The 22,201-nt window shown below is 39.6% G+C and overlaps 1 protein-coding gene across 1 annotated transcript in view; it reads left to right on the top strand.

Moving 5' to 3' along the window:
- Positions 1–22,201, top strand: part of LOC128644719 (centrosomal protein of 192 kDa) — a 165,632-nt gene that overhangs the window by 120,119 nt on the left and 23,312 nt on the right. The window contains exon 8 of the mRNA XM_053697239.1: positions 5,301–5,436. Within this exon, the coding sequence (XP_053553214.1) occupies positions 5,301–5,436 (136 nt within the window). The remainder of the gene's footprint in view (positions 1–5,300; positions 5,437–22,201) is intronic.

Raw genomic sequence — 22,201 nt, 5'->3', positions numbered from 1 at the left:
TTCCTCCTCCTGGTGGCCAGGTTCTTATTTCCCAAAAATAATGAATGCAGCTGTGTACTCTTTCTATCTAAAGAAAAGAAATTTATCAGGTAAGCATAATTAGTTTTTTTGGAGCTAGTAATTTATTTATAAATTAGAATGGTAAGTATTATGTTAGTCTCATGGAAAGTTGATAATCACATTTTATGCAGCTATAATAGAAGTATCCATTAGGCTTTATTTAGGTACATTTAGTTTTTTTGTATATACAATCAAAATTCTTACCTGCTTTTTAGAGTGATAGGTGTATTAGAAATCTACTACAGCTTTGCATGTCGCACATGTGATGATGCTATTTATGTCATACGATGATGTGTCATCATTTTTTGCCATTTTTTTGGGCTCCAAAATTGCCATTATAAGCTCCGCGCCCAGCTCATTCAGTGTTTTTAGAAAACATTTGGAGAGCTTTCATGCAGCATTTTTTTTTCTAACTATAAATTTTCACTTGGTTTCTTATTCTCTCAAGCCTGTTGTATATTTCATATATAGGAGCATGGATATAAATTTTCAGAATTAATTTATTTTTTTAAAATTTAGTTTTTCTACAATTATGTCTCAAACTGAACCTGCCTCTGATGTTACCATAGGATTTGAGCTGCATGAACACGTATTTACCAAAGCTAAGTATGTTTGTTGTAATAAAGCTGATCTAAATTATTCAGCTAAATTATGTGGCTTTTGTTTTGACAAATTGTTAAATATATTGTTTTGACGAATTGTTAAATATATCTATGAGTACAAATACACCCACTGTTATTCCATTTCAGTCTAATGTACATAGCATTACTGCAGAAATGTAAGATTTTATTGCTTCAGCTATTGAGAGGGCAATAACTGCTATTTTGCCTTCAAATAAATCTAAAAAGGTTTTTGCAACTTTTTTTCCTAAACTTAGTGAATTAAGATCTGACCTTCAGCAAACTGATGTATCCTCTACTGATGTCTCCTCTGATTCAGAGGATGTCGTGTCAGAGACTGATGTAGACAAATCTTTTTTTATTTAAGTTAGAATATATTTGTTCTCTCTTAAAGGAAGTTTTGTTTACTTTGGGTATTGAGGAGTCTAAATCTCTTGATAATAAAACTAGTAATTGTCTTAATTAACCCTTCTTCTAGGTTTAAGACATTGTATCCTTTACCTGTACCCAAAGATCCTTTAGATAGGAAGCTTGAATCTTATCTAAGAAGGGCATACTTACATACTGGCTATATTCTTAGACCTGTTTTATCTATGGCTGATGTTGCTGCTGCTTCTACTTTTTGGTTGGACAGTTTAGCACAGCAGTTGTCTTTATATTCTGAATTATTTAACATTGTTTTACTTCAACATGCAAATAATTTTATTTGTGATGCTATATTTGATGTTGGGGAGATCAATGTCAAATCCATGTATTTAGCCATTCTTACTAGAAGAGCTTTATGGCTTAAATCTTGGAATGCTGACAGGGTGTATAAACTAGATTATCTCTCTCTTTTCAAGGTAAAAATCTTTTTGGTTCACAATTGGATTCTTTTAACTCCACTGTTACTGGAGGTAAGGACGTTTTTCTGCCCCAAGACAAGAAATCTAAGGGTAAATTTAAAGCGCCAGAATAGAGAACAGAAAACCACTCCTTCCCCTAAGGCCTCTGGCTCTAATTGGAGACCATCTCTGTATTGGAATAAATCCAAGCCTTATAAGAAACTATATCCTGCCCCTAAACCTACATGAAGGTGCGACCATCAAGCCAGTTCTTCTGGTAGGGGGCAGACTAAGTTATTTCAAAGAGTTTGGACAGACTCTGTCCAAAATCAGTGGATTCAGAATATAATTTCTCAGGGGTGTCGAATAGGATTCAGAATAAGACCTCCTTTGGGAAGATTCTTTCTTAACCATATGTGTCTTAGATTTAGAACTTTCAGGGGTAATTATCCCGGTTTCACAGCAGGAACAAGGATTTTTTTTTGTTAGAATCTATTCTTTGTACCAAAGAAGGAAAATTCTTTCAGGCCAATTTTGGATCTGAAAACTTTAAATTGTTTTGTAAGAGTCCCAAATTTCAAGATGGTGACTATAAAGACTATTCTGCCTTTTGTTCAGCAAGGTCACTTCATGTCCACAATACACTTACAGGACGCTTACTTTCACTATTTGATTCATCCAGATTACTATAGTTTTCTGAGATTCTCTTTTCTAAACAAGCATTACCAATTTGTCGCTCTTCCGTTTGTCCTTACAACAGCACCAAGAATATTCTTAATAGTTTTAGGTGCCCTTCTATCTGTAATCAGAGAGCAGGGTATTGCGGTGTTTCCTTATTTGGAGGATATATTGGTACTAACTCATTCTTTTCATTTAGAGAATCTCACTCAAAACAATTTCTGTTGTTTCTTCAAAGACATGTTTGGAGGATAAATTTACCAAAGAGTTTCTTGATTTCTCAGACAAAGGTCACCTTTTTAGGTTTCCAGATAGATTCAGTGTTCATGACACTCTTTCTTACAGAACAGAGACGTTTGAGATTGGTTTCAGCTTGTCTAAACCTTCAGTCTCTTATCATTCCCTTTAGTGGCTATGTGCATGGAAGTTTTAGGTCTCATGATTGCAGCATCGGACGCAATCTTTTTTGCTTGTTTTCATATGAGACTTCTACAGCTTTGCTTGTTGCACCAATGGTGCAGGGATTATACTCGGCTATCACAACTGATATACTTAAATTCCAACACTCAACTCTCTCTGACTTGGTGGTTAAACCATCACCTTATTGTTCAAGGGGCCTCCTTTGTTTGTCCTACCTGGACTGTGATCACAATAGATGCAAGTCTCACAGGTTGGGGAGCTGTCTGGGGGTCTCTGACAGCACAAGACGTTTGGAATCCTTAAGAGGTGAGGTTACCAATCAATATTAGAAGTCAGTGCTATTTTCAGAGCTCTTCATTCTTGGCCTCTATTAAAGAAAGAACCGTATATTCGGTTTTAAACAATGTCACAACAGTGGCATTTGTCAATCATCAAGGGAGGGGAGTCGCAGTCCCCTAGCAAGGAAAGAAGTGTGTCTTATACTTTCTTGGACTGAATCCAACTCTTGTCTAATCACTGATTCATATACCAGGTGTAGACAATTTGGAAGTGGATTATCTCAGCCGTCAGATTCTACATCTGGGGAGTGTTCTCTCCATCCAGATGTGTTTTATCAGATTGTGCAGATGTGGGGTCTTCCAGACAAAGATCTGATGGCCTCTCGTCTAAACAAGAAACTTCCCAGATACTTCTCCAGGTCCAGGGATCCTCAGGCGAAATTGATGAATTCTCTAGCAGTTCCAAGGTTTTACCAGCCTGCTTACATTTTTTCACCTCTAGGAGTGATCTCAAAGATCATAATGGAACAATCTTGTATGTTTCTGATAGCACCAGCATGGCCTTACAGGGTCTGGTAAGCGGACCTTGTCCAAATGTCCAGTTGCCAATCTTGGTCACTTCCTTTAAGGCCAGACCTTCTGTCTCAAGGCTCGTTATTCCATCCGGATCTCTAAATTTGAAGGCATGAAAATTGAACGCTTAGTCCTTAGTCATAGAGGTTTCTCTGACTCTGTGATTAACACTGATACAGGCTCGTAAGCCTGTTTCAAGGAAAATATATCACAAGGTTTGGAAAACTATATTTCATGGTGTTCCACTCATGATTATTCTTGGCATTCTTTTAGAATTCCTAGGATTCTACAGTTTCATCAGGATGGTTTGGATGAAGGTTTGTCTGCCAATGCTTTGAAAGGACAAATCTCTGCTCTTTCTGTTTTATTTCACAGAAGGATTGCTAATCTTCCTGATGATCACTGTTTCGTACAGGCTTTGACTCGTATCAAACCTGTTATTAAATCTTTCTCTCCTCCTTGGAGTCTAAATTTGGTTTTAAATACTTTGCAGGCTCCTTTTTGAGCCTATGCATTCTTTGGACATTAAACTACTTTCTTGGAAAGTGTTATTTCTCTTGGCTATCTCTTCTGCTAGAAGAGTGTCTGAATTGTTTGCTCTCTCTTCCGAGTCTCCTTATCTGATCTTTTATCAAGATACAGCTGTTTTGCGCACTTAGTTTATATTTTTGCCTAAAGTTGTGAATTCTAACATCAATAGGGAAATTAGTGTTCCTTCCTTGTGTCCAAATTCTAAGAATATCCTTAAAAGGTCTTAACATTCTTTGGATGAGGTAAGAGCTTTGAAATATTATGTTGAGGCTACTTAAGATTTCAGAGACTTCTAGTCTATTTGTTATTGTTTCTGGTTCCAGAAAAGGTCTGAAAGCCTCTGCCATTTCTTTGGCATCTTGGTTGAAACTTCTGATTCACAAAGCTTATTTGAAGGCTGGGGCAGTCTCTGACTCAGAGAATTACAGCTCATTCTGCAAGATCAGTTGCCACATCTTGGGCTTTCAAGAATTAAGCTTCAGTTTTGTCTTCTTTGCATACATTTACATTATTTTACCATTTTGATGTTTTTGCTTCTTCGGAAGCAGCTTCTAGTAGAAAGGTTCTTCAGGCAGCTGTCTAGGTTTGATTCTAGTGCCTATGATTTAAGTTTTTTAAATTTTTAAGAAGGCTTAATTACTTTTTGGGATTAAATTTCTCAGCGGAAATAGCTGTTTTTATTTTATCCCTCCATCTCTAGTCACTCGTGGACTTCCACATCTTGGGTATTTCTATCCCATGCGTCACTAGATCATGGACTCTTGCCATCTATATGAAATAAAACATTATTTATGTAAGAACTTACCTGATAAATTCGTTTCTTTCATGGTGGCAAGAGTCCATGAGACCCACCCAATTTTTGGGGGGTTATGATTTTTTTATATAAAGCACTTTATTTATCCTGTTCGTCTTTTTATGCTTTTACTCCTTTTACACCTCACTAACTTGGCTATACGTTAAACTGAGGTATGCGTGAGGTGGGAGGTGTATTTATAGGCATTTGAGGTTTGGTAAACTTTGCCCCCTCCTGGTAGGAATGTATATTCTATACGTCACTAGCTCATGGTCTCTTGCCACCATGAAAGAAATTAATTTATCAGGTAAGTTATTACATAAATTGTTTTTTTCTACATATTTGATGAGTTTGGCAGTTTCTCACTGTGGTTTTCCACACAGGACTGTGCTGGCTTCTGTCTTTGACTTTATAAATTTGTATGCGGCCCATAGGGCTTCTAAAATGTGATCTGTGGCCCTCATGTTTTTGGAAGTTAGACATTGCTTATCTAAATAATCATGCTTTTCCTTTTTTTTTGTAGTTTATGATCTACCTCAAAGGCCAAATGATATTCAGCTCTTCCTGGGAAATATGCAAAAAATAGTGCTTTCAGTTACTGGAAATGATAGTAATGTAAACATTATTGAGGAATACAAGTCATCTCGGCAAACGAACAGGTAACTCAGAAGTGTTATGTTCTGATGAGTTGTAGACCACTCCCCCAAGAAACCATAAATATATATATATATATATATATATATATATATATATACTCTTACTCTTAACAGATGTTGAGGACTATATATCTTTATATCTAGACCTTCAGGATTTCTCCATTTTGAATATATTTGCTTGGAAATAGCACTTCCTCAAACCTAATCAGGGCGTGTTCTCTCTCTCTCTCTCTCTCTCTCTCTCTCTCTCTCTCTCTCTCTCTCTCTCTCTGTGTGTGTGGGTCGGTCTCTTTGTCTCTGGATCTTTTTCTCTCTTTATCGGTTATGCGCACCAGATCATGTGTTACTCTTCTAAATTTAGTATAAAATATGCATAATTGGTAATTATCCATTTTTCTTTTTCATAATTTTAAACATATGGGGAGCGATCAAATATACGGCGCAGGTTTCGGCGCAAGTGTGGAAACCTGCGCCGCCCGTAATTTCACATTGGGGTATTACATATATGGCTCCGGCATTTCCTAAGTGGCGTAAGTCGGATAAACTAGCGATGTCCAGAAATAAGCGTAAATTAAAATTTCTGGAGTCGCCAGTGACTTACGGCACTTTAGAAACTGCCGGCGCCTAAGAAAAGTAACGATAATTTTAAATCTCCCGTAACAGTCTAACACGCCTCCCAAAAATAAGCCCGACACGTATACCCCTATATCCGCAATCCCCCCTCTCACTACTAATAATAAATGTATTAACCCCTAGACCGACAACCCCCCACAACGCAATATGCCTATTTAAACTATTAACCCCTATATCTGCCATCAAACCCACACCGCATGTAACAACTTAATTATTATCCCCTAAACCGCCATAGCCCACAACGCCATTAACCTATTCAAGTATTAACCCCTAAACTGCCATAGCCCACATAGCCTATTAAATGTATTAACCCCTAATCTGCCGCCGCCACCATAATAAAGTTATTAACCCCTAAACCTAAGCCTAACACCCCCCCCCTAGCTTAAATATTATTTAAATAAATGTACTATTATTAACTCAATTATTCCTATTTAAAACTAAATACTTACCTATAAAATAAACCCTAAGATAGCTACAATATAATTATTACATTGTAGCTATTTTAGGATTTATTTTTATTTTACAGGCAACTTTGTATTTATTTTAACTAGGTACAATAGTTATTAAATAGTTATTAACGATTTAATAGCTACCTAGTTAAAATAAATACAAATTTACCTGTAAAATAAATCCTAACCTAAGTTACAATTACACCTAACACTACACTATCATTAAATAAATTTAATTTTTAGGGGTTAATACTTGAATAGGTTAATGGTGTTGCGGGCTATGGCGGTTTAGGGGTTAATAATTTAGTTATTACTTGCGGTGTGGGTTTAATCGCGGATATAGGGGTTAATAGACTTTATTAGTTATTGCGGTGGGGGATTGCGGTTGACAGGTAGATAGAAATTGCACATGCGTTAGGTGTTGATTTGTTGCAGGCATTTTCGGGAGTTACGGTGCTCTCATACTCAGCAATGCTTGCTACGGCTGCCTTTTATGACGAGGTAGAAATGGAGTAAGATTTCTCCATTTTCGCCACGTAAGTCCTTGCGCTGGATATTGGATACCGATTTACGACGCGGTCCCATGTTAGCTTATGGGAGTAAAATTTGCGGGCGACAGGTGAAATATACGTGCCGCATTTATATGCGGCGCTGTATATAGGATACCAAACCCGCGCAAAAACCAGCATCGCCGGCTTTTGCGGGCGACGCTGCATATGTAATGGAGGCCCTGAAATTGATGTATTGCATTTTAATATGTATTAGTTTTATTATCTTGCACTTTTTTTAAAGGGGTATTAAACAGTATGGGATTGTTTATATAAAATGTTTAATTATGTGTAGTTAGAACACTTTGCAATATACTTTCAATATATATTTTGTCCCCTGTCCTTGTGCTTTAACTCTGAATCTGTTTTTTAAATGCCTCTGAGTTTCTGTAATGTAATTGACAGCACCATGTCTAAACTTAAGTTTTTACCTTTTTTCACTGTTCTGCTCAGAACAATTGGGGACAGACCTGTTAACAAGGATATAAAACAGGCTATGCTTCCACACAACTAAGGTTGCCACCATTATTTGAAAAAAATATCGGCCACATTTAATTGGCATAAATAACTATGCAGACGTGGCATCACAAAAGGAGGGAAGAAAAATAATACAATAAGGTTAGAACTGAAGCATTTTTTACTAAAGCCAACACATCAGGCCTATGATCCTGATTACCTGGCGATTATATGCTCACTTGAGACATTAGATTAGACCCATGTCCCTGAAGTACTTGGCAGTTATATACCTGCATTGACTTTCATATCATAGAACCATATGCACTAACAGGAAAACACACGGTCACATACAGATACCCATATGCACAAAACCAGTTACTTTGTGCACACAAACAGGCACCGTCAAACCTGTAAATACTGACAAGTTACCACAGACATTCACGTGCATGCATACACACATGTATAGATAAGTACAGACATACAAGCACACAGGCTGCCACAAAAGACCCAATGGATAGGAAGCCTGTAGGCTTTTATAGGTGGTCTTTCCAGTTAGCTTCCAATTAAACTGGCTGTTAGTGTGCCTTGCATGGTGGCAGCCACTCCTTTTTAGATTAATGCTCTATTTACCCCCCAGGACCTGATAGTTTAAGGTCAAGGCTGCTGGTGGTAAGAAGCACAAAAGCTAAAAATAAAATACTGAAGGAATAAAAAATGTTCCATAAGGCTTTGTTTTAAAAGCCTAATTTCCCAATCCAGAGATTGACTTCAACCTAGACCTAGACTTCCTGCAGACCAAACACAATTTGCTCCATGCCTAAGTAAGCCAAGAAGTCTATTCCCATCTCTTATTCTACATGAAAGTGCGCCACCAACTGTAGACCTTAAAAGGACAGTCAACACCAGATTTTTTGTTGTTTAAAAAGATAGATAATCCCTTTATTACCCATTCCACAGTTTTGCATAACCAACACAGTTATAATATACGATTTACCTCTGTAATTACCTTGTATCTAAGCCTCTGCAGACTGCCCCCTTATTTCAGTTCATTTGACAGACTTGCACTTTAGCCAATCAGTTCTCATTCCTCCCGTAAATACACATGTGTGAGCTCTGTTATCTATGTGAAACACATGAACTAATGCCCTCTAGTTGTGAAAAACTGGCAAAATGCTTTCAGATTAGAGGCGGCCTTCAAGGTCTAAGAAATTAGCATATGAACCTCCTAGGTTTAGCTTTCAACTAAGAATACCAAGAGAACAAAGCAAAATTGGTAATAAAAGTAAATTGGAAAGTTGTTTAAAATTGCATGCCTTTTTTGAATAATGAAAGTTCTTTTTGAACTTGACTGTTCCTTTAAGGTTCTTGTGGAAGGCAGATTAGGACTTTTCAAGAGGTATTCTCAAAACCTTGGCTTTTAGAGATCCTATCTAATTGGTATGGAATCAACTTTTGATTTAGACATCTCAAAAGTTCTCGTCTCTGTGTGGTCTAAGATCCAATAAGGCAAGGACCCTGCTCTTGTTGCAAAGGCCTTAACAGAAAAGGAAGTAATTGCCCTGTTTCTCATAATAGATCAGGGTAATGGGTTCTAATTATTTTGCTGTCCTAACAAGTACGTTACCTTCATCCCATTTATGGTATATGATCTCTAAAACTCCTGATTTCATGCTAGCCTTTGCTCTAAATACATTGCCTAGCATGTGTTTACTGTTTAACATCCCTTTAATAATTATGCTAGGTGTTTGTTTACTAATTGAGCTGGGGCAGTCTTCACACATACCCCCCCCCCCCCCACACACACACACATACACACACACACACCTACTGGTCATGTGCATTTAGATCATTCAAGAGGATCTGAATGAAGATGGTGGCCACTCGTGGTATTCTGCTCTTTTCTGTTGCTGATTTCTTCTTGTTAAAGTGCCACATACTAACATTTGTGCAAAATCCAGATCTTAGTGTGTTGCACTTTCACAAGAAGAAATCCATTTCTTAAAATAACAAATGCCACAAGCAGCAGCCACCATCCATCGCATTTGTTTTCTCACAAATGATCCGAATGCTCATGCCTGCTACATACCTGCTCTAGAGCTTTTAAGACCTTATGTCATGTCACCAGCACTGCAGGAGTGCACTTGTGCGGCAAGGATATACACATAAGAGGTGTGCACAGTTTGGGCTGGCAGATTGTCACAGTGCACCTGCCCCTAGACAAAGAGGAGAATCTGCCTGCCTTACACCTGCCACAAATGAGGAGAAAATTCACTGGAGGATAGAAGACAGTATGAAAACAGCCGTTTCACAGAATAAATGGGTTCCCTTTCTTTTTTATCATGGGAGTTTTAGACACTTGCATGGCGGTAATAATAATAGCTTTAAAAGCCTTCTCTAACAAGTGTTACAATTGTATTTAAAAAGGAACAGCTGATCAAGTCACTGAAATCATGGCTGTGGTGTTCCTTTTTTTTTTTTTTTTAAATACTAGTGTGAGTGAGTGTAGGTACAATCTCGCATTTCACATTAAAATAGGTAAAACATAATTGGACCAAGAAAAAGTCCACAATAAAGCCCCCTCAGTTAAAGGGCAGCCTGGGTTATGACTATGATTTTGAGTACACAAGACCACTAGGAGCAAGCAAAAACACCCCTACATTCCAGAGCTTTAATCTGTCCCACTATCCCGAATCCCTCACAATCCCCCCCACCCCCACACACACACACACTATAATGGAATGAGGTGAATTCTGAAGTGCTGATCTACACGTTTCTCACTGAAATTTACATACCACTTTTGCAATTATGGCACAAATTGTAAAAGCTTCTCTGGTATCCCCTTTGTTCAGAAATAGCAGACATACATGGCTTTATGGGCAAGTGCTGGTTAAAGGTACAGCTATATTTTTTTTCTTAATCTTTTCATTTCAATTTTTCTTACCTCCTTGCACCAGGTGATATTACATTTTTATTCACCTATGCCCAGCAGTGCATTATATTCCTCTAAGCTGGTATACTTTTTCTATACATGGCTTTGCTTTTGCTTTTTGGTAATTAGAATGCTGCTAATTACAGCTGCGCACCACATTTCTATTATTCACGGCAGTGAAGGGGTTTATCAGGTAGCTTGTAAGGTTAATTTTAGCTGTAGTGTAGAGAGAACCCTCCAACCTGATCCCTCCCAAACAGATGTCATCCCTACCTCCCTCACCCCCGACTGATCACTACCATCTAAGGTACTGGCAGACAGTAGGTTTGTTTTTATTATAATTTTTTTATAAAAAAAAATTTCTGCATTGTAGTGATCCTCCTACCTCCTTGACCCCCCCCCTCAAATAGTTCTCTAACCCTCCCCCTTTTATCACTTGCGGTCATCTTTAGTACTGGCAGCTGTCTGCCAGTACCTATAAAACATTTTTTTTTTTAAATATATATTTTCTGTAGTGTAGATCACCCCCCCCCCCTCCGGAGATCATTAGTCAGGGACCCCCACCACACCTTTTTTTCTGTAGTGTAGCTCTCAATCCCTTCCTCCCTCTTTTTTTTTTCCCTAGTGTTGGACCATCCCACTCCCTCCTCCCCCTTCCGTTGGACCACTCACCCGCCTCCCAGTTTCCCTCTCACACCTCCCAGTTTCCCTCCCACACCTCCCACCGGCACCAGCAGATGATTATTGCACAAAGTGACATATATATATATATATATGTATGTGTGTGTGTGTATATTTGTCATGCGGTACAATAGGCAAAGTGCCGCATTATATATATGTTATTTTGGGTTAAGGGGTTAAACAAACTATCTTTCTTTCATGTAATTGGCAAGAGTCCATGAGCTAGTGACGTATGGGATATACAGTCCTACCAGGAGGGGCAAAGTTTCCCAAACCTCAAAATGCCTATAGATACACCCCTCACCACACCCACAATTCAGTTTTACAAATTTTGCCTCCTATGAAGGTGGTGAAGTGTGCTTAAATGTCAGAGGGATGTGAAGAGAGTATTGCCTATTGATTTTATGGTTTTCCTCGCGGGAAATCTTTTCAAAGGTTCTATGTTATCGGTCGTAGAGATTCATCTCCTACCTCCCTTTTCAGATTGACGATATACTGTTATATTCCATTACCTCTGCTGTTACTGTTTCAGTACTGGTTTGGCTATCTGCTATATGTGGATGGGTGTCTTTCGGTAAGTATGTTTTCATTACTTAAAGGGACACTGAACCCAAAAAAATTATTTTGTGATTCAGATAGAGCATGCAATTTTAAGCAACTTTCTAGTTTACTCATATTATCAAATTTTCTTTGTTCTCTTGCTATCTTTATTTGAAAAAGAAGACAGCTAAGCTTTTTTGGGGGGTTCAGAACTCTAAACAGCACTTTTTTATTGGTGGATGAATTTTTCCACCAATGAGCAAGAACAACCCAGGTTGTTCACCAAAAATGGGCCGGCATCTAAACTTATTTTCTCCAACATAGGTGTGTCCGGTCCACGGCGTCATCCTTACTTGTGGGATATTCTCCTCCCCAACAGGAAATGGCAAAGAGCCCAGCAAAGCTGGTCACATGATCCCTCCTAGGCTCCGCCTTCCCCAGTCATTCTCTTTGCCGTTGTACAGGCAACATCTCCACGGAGATGGCTTAGAGTTTTTTAGTGTTTAACTGTAGTTTTTATTATTCAATCAAGAGTTTGTTATTTTAAAATAGTGCTGGTATGTACTATTTACTCTGAAACAGAAAAGAGATGAAGATTTCTGTTTGTAAGAGGAAAATGATTTTAGCAACCGTTACTAAAATCGATGGCTGTTTCCACACAGGACTGTTGAGAGGAATTAACTTCAGTTGGGGGAACAGTAAGCAGACTTTTGCTGCTTGAGGTATGACACATTCTAACAATACGATGTAATGCTGGAAGCTGTCATTTTCCCTATGGGATCCGGTAAGCCATTTTTATTACAGAAAGAAAAAAAGGGCTTCACAAGGGCTTTTTAAGACTGTAGACATTTTCTGGGCTAAATCGATTTATATATAAACATATTTTATACTCCATAGCCTTGAGGAATTATTTTAATCTTGGGAATTATGTAAAATAACCGGCAGGCACTGTATTGGACACCTTATTCTCTAGGGGCTTTCCCTAATCATAGGCAGAGTCTCATTTTCGCGCCTCTATTGCGCACTTGTTTTTGAGAAGCATGACATGCAGATGCATGTGTGAGGAGCGCTGATACATAGAAAAGACTTTCTGAAGGCGTCATTTGGTATCGTATTCCCCTTTGGGCTTGCTTGGGTCTCAGCAAAGCAGATACCAGGGACTGTAAAGGGGTTAAATATAAAAACGGCTCCGGTTCCGTTATTTTAAGGGTTAAAGCTTCCAACTTTGGTGTGCAATACTTTTAAGGCTTTAAGACACTGTGGTGAAATTTTGGTGATTTTTTTTTTTTTTTTTTTTTTTTTTTTTTAAAGATTTTTATTAAGGTTGTGCTGAAAACAATACAACATATGCAAGGTAATATAATACAGAGCAAACATAAATGGTACATTTCAAATATACTGCTTCCATCTTAATAAATACGTTTTACAACATAGGCAATACTATGGAAGAATTGGAACCTTTTTTTTTTACAATTATATGAACAGCACACAAAACCCAAGATAGAAATTAAAGGGAATCTAGAATAGGTTGACATGTAGTGTGCCATGGGATATGAATACTGTAAGCGCCAGTTAACTGCTGTAATATTATGCTAGAGTATGTAGACATTATGCAATAATTAAATTCAAATGGTATCAAAAATAAAGGCGCCAAGTATAAATTAAAATAACATAGTATGGTAACTAAGTATGGAATACAATCTATGATGCGGTATAGGCAAGAGAAACCGCGTAGTTATCCCTCCCAGAGAAGAGGGGGGGGGTACATTCTGGTAGTGGGGGGGGGGAGGTGGTAATTTAGATGCTATGGGACTCTCAGTTAACTAGGACGTAGATAGTTCACCAGGGAGAAGTATCTATGAGAAGTTAACCTCCTTTGACCTTCCTGTCATTCTTGATAAGCATGATAACACAGTAGAGCAATAATTGATAGCTATATATATATGCCAAACAGATGACAGACATAAATTAAACCATTTTCCATAGGGTGAACAAAAAATAAGGTACGTAGTGAAACCCTGTAATATCAACTGAGTGGAGGTACCTAAATAGGTTCATACATACATTATAAAGATTAGGCAGGCAATACTTGTGCGCAGTTAACATTTAGTGTGCTGTAGAGAGCGAGTTTTATCTAAGGTTCAAGGGTGTGCCAAGTCTCCAAACTTAGGAGAAAAGAAGTATTAATAGTGAGGCTATCAGCTAGAACTATGGGGTAGGCTGACTATTATAGAGGGTCTACAGTATTAATTTTTGATACTACCTTCATAGACTCAAAGTAGAAATGTGCCTATCGAAACCAGACCACATGCGGGTTGGTAATCTACTCCTATAACCAATTTAAACCGTGTCACCTGGGTACGGGCCCTATACCCAGAGACCAGTATGTAAGCTGTTTTGAGTAATGAGGTAGGTTCCAATGTGAAATCATTCTTTTAACCCTAGTAAACGTGAGCAGACATGTTAGCATTAGTTTAACTAAGTTGGGAGCCTGCTCCCAACACCAGACAGCCACTCTTAATTATATATCTCCAGAAGTTATATGGGACTATACGTATACAGACATATGCATGTTCACAAACGCAGACACACACACATTTACTTGTATTTGGGTGGAGCTACGCTGGGTTATTCCAGAACTTTAGGACAGTAGTAAAATATGGAGTCAAATTAGCCGTGGGAGCACTGTGAGGTGAGTTAACAACAATTAGCATACATAGAGAACAAAGTCTAACCCATTCTGTGAATTAGCTATGGGAAAAATATATTAACTTATACAACAAGTGGAGCCTTATGGGATAAAGCTGAAGTCACCTATATAACCATAAGGGGTGAGTGCCAAACTATTCTAAACAAAACATATGGCGAAATTTGCTGCAAACTCAGATATTACTGCCACCATGTTAACTGTAAAAATATGCATTATCTCCCTATTAGCCTAGTTATAGCAGAATCAAGATGGCCATATAGAGCAGTCATTGCACAGTTATGACTCTAGTTCATGTGTGAGCTTCACAAGAAGTTTGCAGGGTGGCTTAGTTTTTTTATTTTATTTTTGTCCTTTTTTTTTTTTTTTTCCCCTGTTTTATTTTTTTCCCCTTAAAAAGGAACTATGCATCTATTAGGCTAGAGTGAGCTCTTTAACTACATACAAGATTAGCTGATAGGTATAAGACACTAGTGACACTATGAGATGTCAAGTGCTGGACCCTGCAAGTAGGGTAGGAGAGAACGGTATAGTAACAAAGGCAGCAGTCCCATTAAAACGTGCACAAAAAGCATAATTAAACCTCTACTACCCTCCGGTGGCTTAAAGTGGTAATTACACATTCCATCACAAAATATACATTTACATCGAAAATGCAACGGTCAGGAGTGTAAAATAGAGTAGCTGCTAGGTAGCATCAAAAATAATTAAATACATAAAAAACAAAACCAAAAAAAGCATGCATCCTTCTAATAACTCACTCAGCTATAGCCAGCTTTTAAACAGAGTCTGCCCCAAAACTAAGCCAAATGTAGCACCTACTTAGTATGAGCTAGTACTAGCTATTCTGTGGACCTCCAGAAGTAGCAATGAGATTATGAGATAGTGCTTGCTGATTAGCGATAGGTATGCTTGGTGTATAGATCTGCAGTATGGCTCAGATTTAGAGGTTATTTGGCATATAAACAGTGTCAACTAACATGACAACTTGCTGTACATGACAATTGTAAAACTATTAGGGTAACTTTCTACATACAACATATGTGGAACTTTTAGGACAATTAAGGTTGGCACAAACAAACATAGTGCAGCTACAGTAATGTATTTTAACCAGAAACATAGTCATTAGCCTGTCTATGCACCGTAAATGAGGCAGATGTTTGGGGCAATAAAATAGAAAAGTGTAAAGAGTAAATAATTGGGGAAGGACTTCAGCTTGCTGTACTGCCATCTTTCAAAGGTTATAACACATAAAGCAGTTCCAAAAGAAGTCAGAGAAGTCAGAGAACTCTGGGATCAAAGCGATGTGCCAAAGCTATGCTGAAGATTTTGCGTGACAAATCTGCTCTGGAGACACCGCTGGCAGTCTGCTCAGCCCACTCCCAATCTCACTCTTAGAGCTGAAGAATCCACCAGTAACCTCATTTCAACAAAGGGATCGTTGAGCAAATTCTCAGTGGGGCAGGTAAGCAGTAAGAGGTTAGAGGTGCGTAGCAGCAATTTTGTGGGTCCCACCTCAACATAATGACCCTGTAGCAGGGCCAGGTCAGAGTGCAGAGTAAAGTGAGCCCCATTGTCTGATTCGTGAGTGCGCCATGTGGCTTCCTTTATGGATAGTGATGGCTGCTTTGGTTCTTCCGATACTGTCTCGTGGTTACACACAGGGCTCAGCCGATCAAACTCAGCAGACATCCCAGTTAGGAGGGAATCTGTGCCCGATGGGTCCCGGACAGGTGAGCAAAGTCCTTCCACTGATTCCCAGAGTCTCGCATGATGTGCAGTTAGTAGGTCCTGCAAGGCTGAAACAAATGCGGACGGCTCCATTTTCCAAAACTTAGTTGTAAAGATGGCCGCTCCTCTAGTGTATCATGTGAGAGCTGCAAGAGTTATGAGATAACTCTGAGTCCCCTCTGCTCTTTTCTTCCTCCTCAAATCTCTCAATATGTGTCCTAAAGAGTTAGGCTATTATTTTACGAAATTTTAGGCGTTTCTGAGCGTTCTAGTATGTAGGCAATTGAGTTATATGAGCAGAGCTCTATTTATGTGCGACCGCTCAGATGCCCGGTTGGCTCCGCCCCCAAATTTTGGTGAATTTTGAACAATTCCTTCATACTTTTTCGCAATTGCAGTAATAAAGTGTGTTCAGTTTAAAATTTAAAGTGACAGTAACGGTTTATTTTAAAACGTTTTTTGTACTTTGTTATCAAGTTTTTGCCTGTTTAACATGTCTGAACTACCAGATAGACTGTGTTCTGAATGTGGGGAAGCCAAGGTTCCTTCTCATTTAAATAGATGTGATTTATGTGACACAAAATTTAGAGAAAATGATGCCCAAGATGATTCCTCAAGTGAGGGGAGTAAGCATGGTACTGCATCATCCCCTCCTTCGTCTACACCAGTCTTGCCCACACAGGAGGCCCCTAGTACATCTAGCGCGCCAATACTCCTTACTATGCAACAATTAACGGCTGTAATGGATAATTCTATCAAAAACATTTTAGCCAAAATGCCCACTTATCAGCGAAAGCGCGACTGCTCTGTTTTAGAAAATACTGAAGAGCATGAGGACGCTGATGATATTGGTTCTGAAGGGCCCCTACACCAGTCTGAGGGGGCCAGGGAGGTTTTGTCTGAGGGAGAAATTTCAGATTCAGGGAAAATTTCTCAACAAGCTGAACCTGATGTGATTACATTTAAATTTAAATTGGAACATCTCCGCGCTCTGCTTAAGGAGGTGTTATCCACTCTGGATGATTGTGAGAATTTGGTCATTCCAGAGAAACTATGTAAAATGGACAAGTTCCTAGAGGTCCCGGGGCCCCCCGAAGCTTTTCCTATACCCAAGCGGGTGGCGGACATTGTAAATAAAGAATGGGAAAGGCCCGGTATACCTTTCGTCCCTCCCCCCATATTTAAAAAATTGTTTCCTATGGTCGACCCCAGAAAGGACTTATGGCAGACAGTCCCCAAGGTCGAGGGGGCGGTTTCTACTCTAAACAAACGCACCACTATACCCATAGAAGATAGTTGTGCTTTCAAAGATCCTATGGATAAAAAATTAGAAGGTTTGCTTAAAAAGATGTTTGTTCAGCAAGGTTACCTTCTACAACCAATTTCATGCATTGTTCCTGTCACTACAGCAGCGTGTTTCTGGTTCGATGAGCTAGAAAAGGCGCTCAATAATAATTCTTCTTCTTATGAGGAGATTATGGACAGAATTCATGCTCTCAAATTGGCTAATTCTTTCACCCTAGACGCCACTTTGCAATTGGCTAGGTTAGCGGCGAAAAATTCTGGTTTTGCTATTGTGGCGCGCAGAGCGCTTTGGTTAAAATCTTGGTCAGCGGATGCGTCTTCCAAGAACAAATTGCTTAACATTCCTTTCAAGGGGAAAACGCTGTTTGGCCCTGACTTGAAAGAGATTATCTCTGATATCACTGGGGGCAAGGGCCACGCCCTTCCTCAGGATAGGTCTTTCAAGGCCAAAAATAAACCTAATTTTCGTCCCTTTCGCAGAAACGGACCAGCCCCAAGTGCTACGTCCTCTAAGCAAGAGGGTAATACTTCTCAAGCCAAGCCAGCCTGGAGACCAATGCAAGGCTGGAACAAAGTAAAGCAGGCCAAGAAACCTGCCACTGCTACCAAGACAGCATGAGATGTTGGCCCCCGATCCAGGACCGGATCTGGTGGGGGGCAGACTCTCTCTCTTCGCTCAGGCTTGGGCAAGAGATGTTCTGGATCCTTGGGCACTAGAAATAGTCTCCCAAGGTTATCTTCTGGAATTCAAGGGGCTTCCCCCAAGGGGGAGGTTCCACAGGTCTCAATTGTCTTCAGACCACATAAAAAGACAGGCATTCTTACATTGTGTAGAAGACCTGTTAAAAATGGGAGTGATTCATCCTGTTCCTTTAGGAGAACAAGGGATGGGGTTCTACTCCAATCTGTTCGTAGTTCCCAAAAAAGAGGGAACATTCAGACCAATCTTAGATCTCAAGATCCTAAACAAGTTTCTCAAGGTTCCATCGTTCAAAATGGAAACCATTCGAACAATTCTTCCTTCCATCCAGGAAGGTCAATTCATGACCACGGTGGATTTAAAGGATGCGTATCTACATATTCCTATCCACAAGGAACATCATCGGTTCCTAAGGTTCGCATTCCTGGACAAGCATTACCAGTTTGTGGCACTTCCGTTCGGATTAGCCACTGCTCCAAGGATTTTCACAAAGGTACTAGGGTCCCTTCTAGCGGTGCTAAGACCAAGGGGCATTGCAGTAGTACCTTACTTGGACGACATTCTGATTCAAGCGTCGTCCCTTCCTCAAGCAAAGGCTCACACGGACATTGTCCTGGCCTTTCTCAGATCTCACGGGTGGAAAGTGAACGTAGAAAAAAGTTCTCTATCTCCGTCAACAAGGGTTCCCTTCTTGGGAACAATAATAGACTCCTTAGAAATGAGGATTTTTCTGACAGAGGCCAGAAAATCAAAACTTCTAAACTCTTGTCAAATACTTCATTCTGTTCCTCTTCCTTCCATAGCGCAGTGCATGGAAGTAATAGGTTTGATGGTAGCGGCAATGGACATTGTTCCTTTTGCGCGAATTCATCTAAGACCATTACAACTGTGCATGCTCAGTCAGTGGAATGGGGACTATACAGACTTGTCTCCGACGATACAAGTAGATCAGAGGACCAGAGATTCACTCCGTTGGTGGCTGTCCCTGGACAACCTGTCACAGGGGATGAGCTTCCGCAGACCAGAGTGGGTCATTGTCACGACCGACGCCAGTCTGGTGGGCTGGGGCGCGGTCTGGGGACCCCTGAAAGCTCAGGGTCTTTGGTCTCGGGAAGAATCTCTTCTCCCGATAAATATTCTGGAACTGAGAGCGATATTCAATGCTCTCAAGGCTTGGCCTCAGCTAGCAAAGGCCAAGTTCATACGGTTTCAATCAGACAACATGACGACTGTTGCGTACATCAACCATCAGGGGGGAACAAGGAGTTCCCTGGCGATGGAAGAAGTGACCAAAATCATTCAATGGGCGGAGACTCACTCCTGCCACTTGTCTGCAATCCACATCCCAGGAGTGGAAAATTGGGAAGCGGATTTTCTGAGTCGTCAGACATTTCATCCGGGGGAGTGGGAACTCCATCCGGAAATCTTTGCCCAAATTACTCAATTGTGGGGCATTCCAGACATGGATCTGATGGCCTCTCGTCAGAACTTCAAGGTTCCTTGCTACGGGTCCAGATCCAGGGATCCCAAGGCGACTCTAGTAGATGCACTAGTAGCACCTTGGACCTTCAAACTAGCTTATGTATTCCCGCCGTTTCCTCTCATCCCCAGGCTGGTAGCCAGGATCAATCAGGAGAGGGCATCGGTGATCTTGATAGCTCCTGCGTGGCCACGCAGGACTTGGTATGTAGACCTGGTAAATATGTCATCGGTTCCACCATGGAAGCTACCTTTGAGACGAGACCTTCTTGTTCAAGGTCAGTTCGAACATCTGAATCTGGTCTCACTCCAACTGACTGCTTGGAGATTGAACGCTTGATCTTATCAAAGCGAGGGTTCTCAGATTCTGTCATTGATACTCTTGTTCAGGCCAGAAAGCCTGTAACTAGAAAAATTTACCACAAAATATGGAAAAAATATATCTGTTGGTGTGAATCTAAAGGATTCCCTTGGGACAAGGTAAAAATTCCTAAGATTCTATCCTTTCTACAAGAGGGTTTGGAGAAAGGATTATCTGCAAGTTCCTTGAAGGGACAGATTTCTGCCTTGTCTGTGTTACTTCACAAAAAGCTGGCAGCTGTGCCAGATGTTCAAGCCTTTGTTCAGGCTCTGGTTAGAATCAAGCCTGTTTACAAACCTTTGACTCCTCCTTGGAGTCTCAATTTAGTTCTTTCAGTTCTTCAGGGGGTTCCGTTTGAACCCTTACATTCCGTTGATATTAAGTTATTATCTTGGAAAGTTTTGTTTTTGGTTGCAATTTCTTCTGCTAGAAGAGTTTCAGAATTATCTGCTCTGCAGTGTTCTCCTCCTTATCTGGTGTTCCATGCAGATAAGGTGGTTTTACGTACTAAACCTGGTTTTCTTCCGAAAGTTGTTTCTAACAAAAACATTAACCAGGAGATAGTCGTGCCTTCTTTGTGTCCGAATCCAGTTTCAAAGAAGGAACGTTTGTTGCACAATTTGGATGTTGTTCGTGCTCTAAAATTCTATTTAGATGCTACAAAGGATTTTAGACAAACATCTTCCTTGTTTGTTGTTTATTCTGGTAAAAGGAGAGGTCAAAAAGCAACTTCTACCTCTCTCTCTTTTTGGATTAAAAGCATCATCAGATTGGCTTACGAGACTGCCGGACGGCAGCCTCCTGACAGAATCACAGCTCATTCCACTAGGGCTGTGGCTTCCACATGGGCCTTCAAGAACGAGGCTTCTGTTGATCAGATATGTAAGGCAGCGACTTGGTCTTCACTGCACACTTTTACTAAATTTTACAAGTTTGATACTTTTGCTTCTTCTGAGGCTATTTTTGGGAAAAAGGTTTTGCAAGCCGTGGTGCCTTCCATCTAGGTGACCTGATTTGCTCCCTCCCTTCATCCGTGTCCTAAAGCTTTGGTATTGGTTCCCACAAGTAAGGATGACGCCGTGGACCGGACACACCTATGTTGGAGAAAACAGAATTTATGTTTACCTGATAAATTACTTTCTCCAACGGTGTGTCCGGTCCACGGCCCGCCCTGGTTTTTTAATCAGGTCTGATAATTTATTTTCTTTAACTACAGTCACCACGGTATCATATGGTTTCTCCTATGCAAATATTCCTCCTTTACGTCGGTCGAATGACTGGGGAAGGCGGAGCCTAGGAGGGATCATGTGACCAGCTTTGCTGGGCTCTTTGCCATTTCCTGTTGGGGAGGAGAATATCCCACAAGTAAGGATGACGCCGTGGACCGGACACACCGTTGGAGAAAGTAATTTATCAGGTAAACATAAATTCTGTTTTTTTTTGCATTTCAAATAAAGATACCAAGAGAATGAAGAAAATGTGATAATAGGAATAAATTAGAAAGTTGCTTAAAATTCCATGCTCTATCTAAATCACAGAAGAGAAAAATGGGTACAGTGTCCCTTTAAGACACTCTCAGCTATGTTTTGGCACTTTGTTTTATTATAAAGTTCTAAATATATGTATTGTACTTATATTTGCCATGAGTCAGGTTTATGTATATTTCCTTTTGAAGAGTATCAGTTTCAAAATTGGGAAACATTTTTTTTTAGTTATTTTTTCTTACCTGGGGTATAGTCTTTTACTTTAAATTGACTTCTTTTCATTTAATTTTCGTGGGCAAAATAAGGCTCACAAGGTCGCAAAATGCTGATATATTCTCTTTAAGATGGAGTATATTTGTTCCTTGTTAAAGAGGTGTTGATTACTTTGGATATTGAGGAAACTAGTCCTCTTGATACTAAAACTAGTAAACGTTTAAATTCTGTTTATAAACCACCTGTGGTTACTCCAGAGGTTTTTCCAGTTCCTGATGTTATTTCTGATATGATTTCAAAGGAATAGAATAGGCCTGGTACTTCTTTTTCCTTTTTCTAGGTTTAAAAGGTTGTAGCCTTTGCCAACAGTTAGATTGAAGTTTTGTAAAAAAAATCCCCAAAGTTGATGGGGCTATTTCTACTCTTACCTAACGTACTACTATGTCTATGGACGATAGTACTTCCTTTAAGGATCCTTTAGATAGGAAACTTGAATTTTATCTAAGGAAAGATTATTTATATTATGGCTATCTTCTCAGGCCTGCCATTTCT

This window comes from Bombina bombina, unplaced genomic scaffold, assembly GCF_027579735.1.
Source record: "Bombina bombina isolate aBomBom1 unplaced genomic scaffold, aBomBom1.pri scaffold_680, whole genome shotgun sequence".
Classification (NCBI taxonomy): domain Eukaryota; kingdom Metazoa; phylum Chordata; class Amphibia; order Anura; family Bombinatoridae; genus Bombina; species Bombina bombina.
Note: the sequence above shows the minus strand (reverse complement) of the source record. Positions and strands in the feature narration are given on the sequence as shown.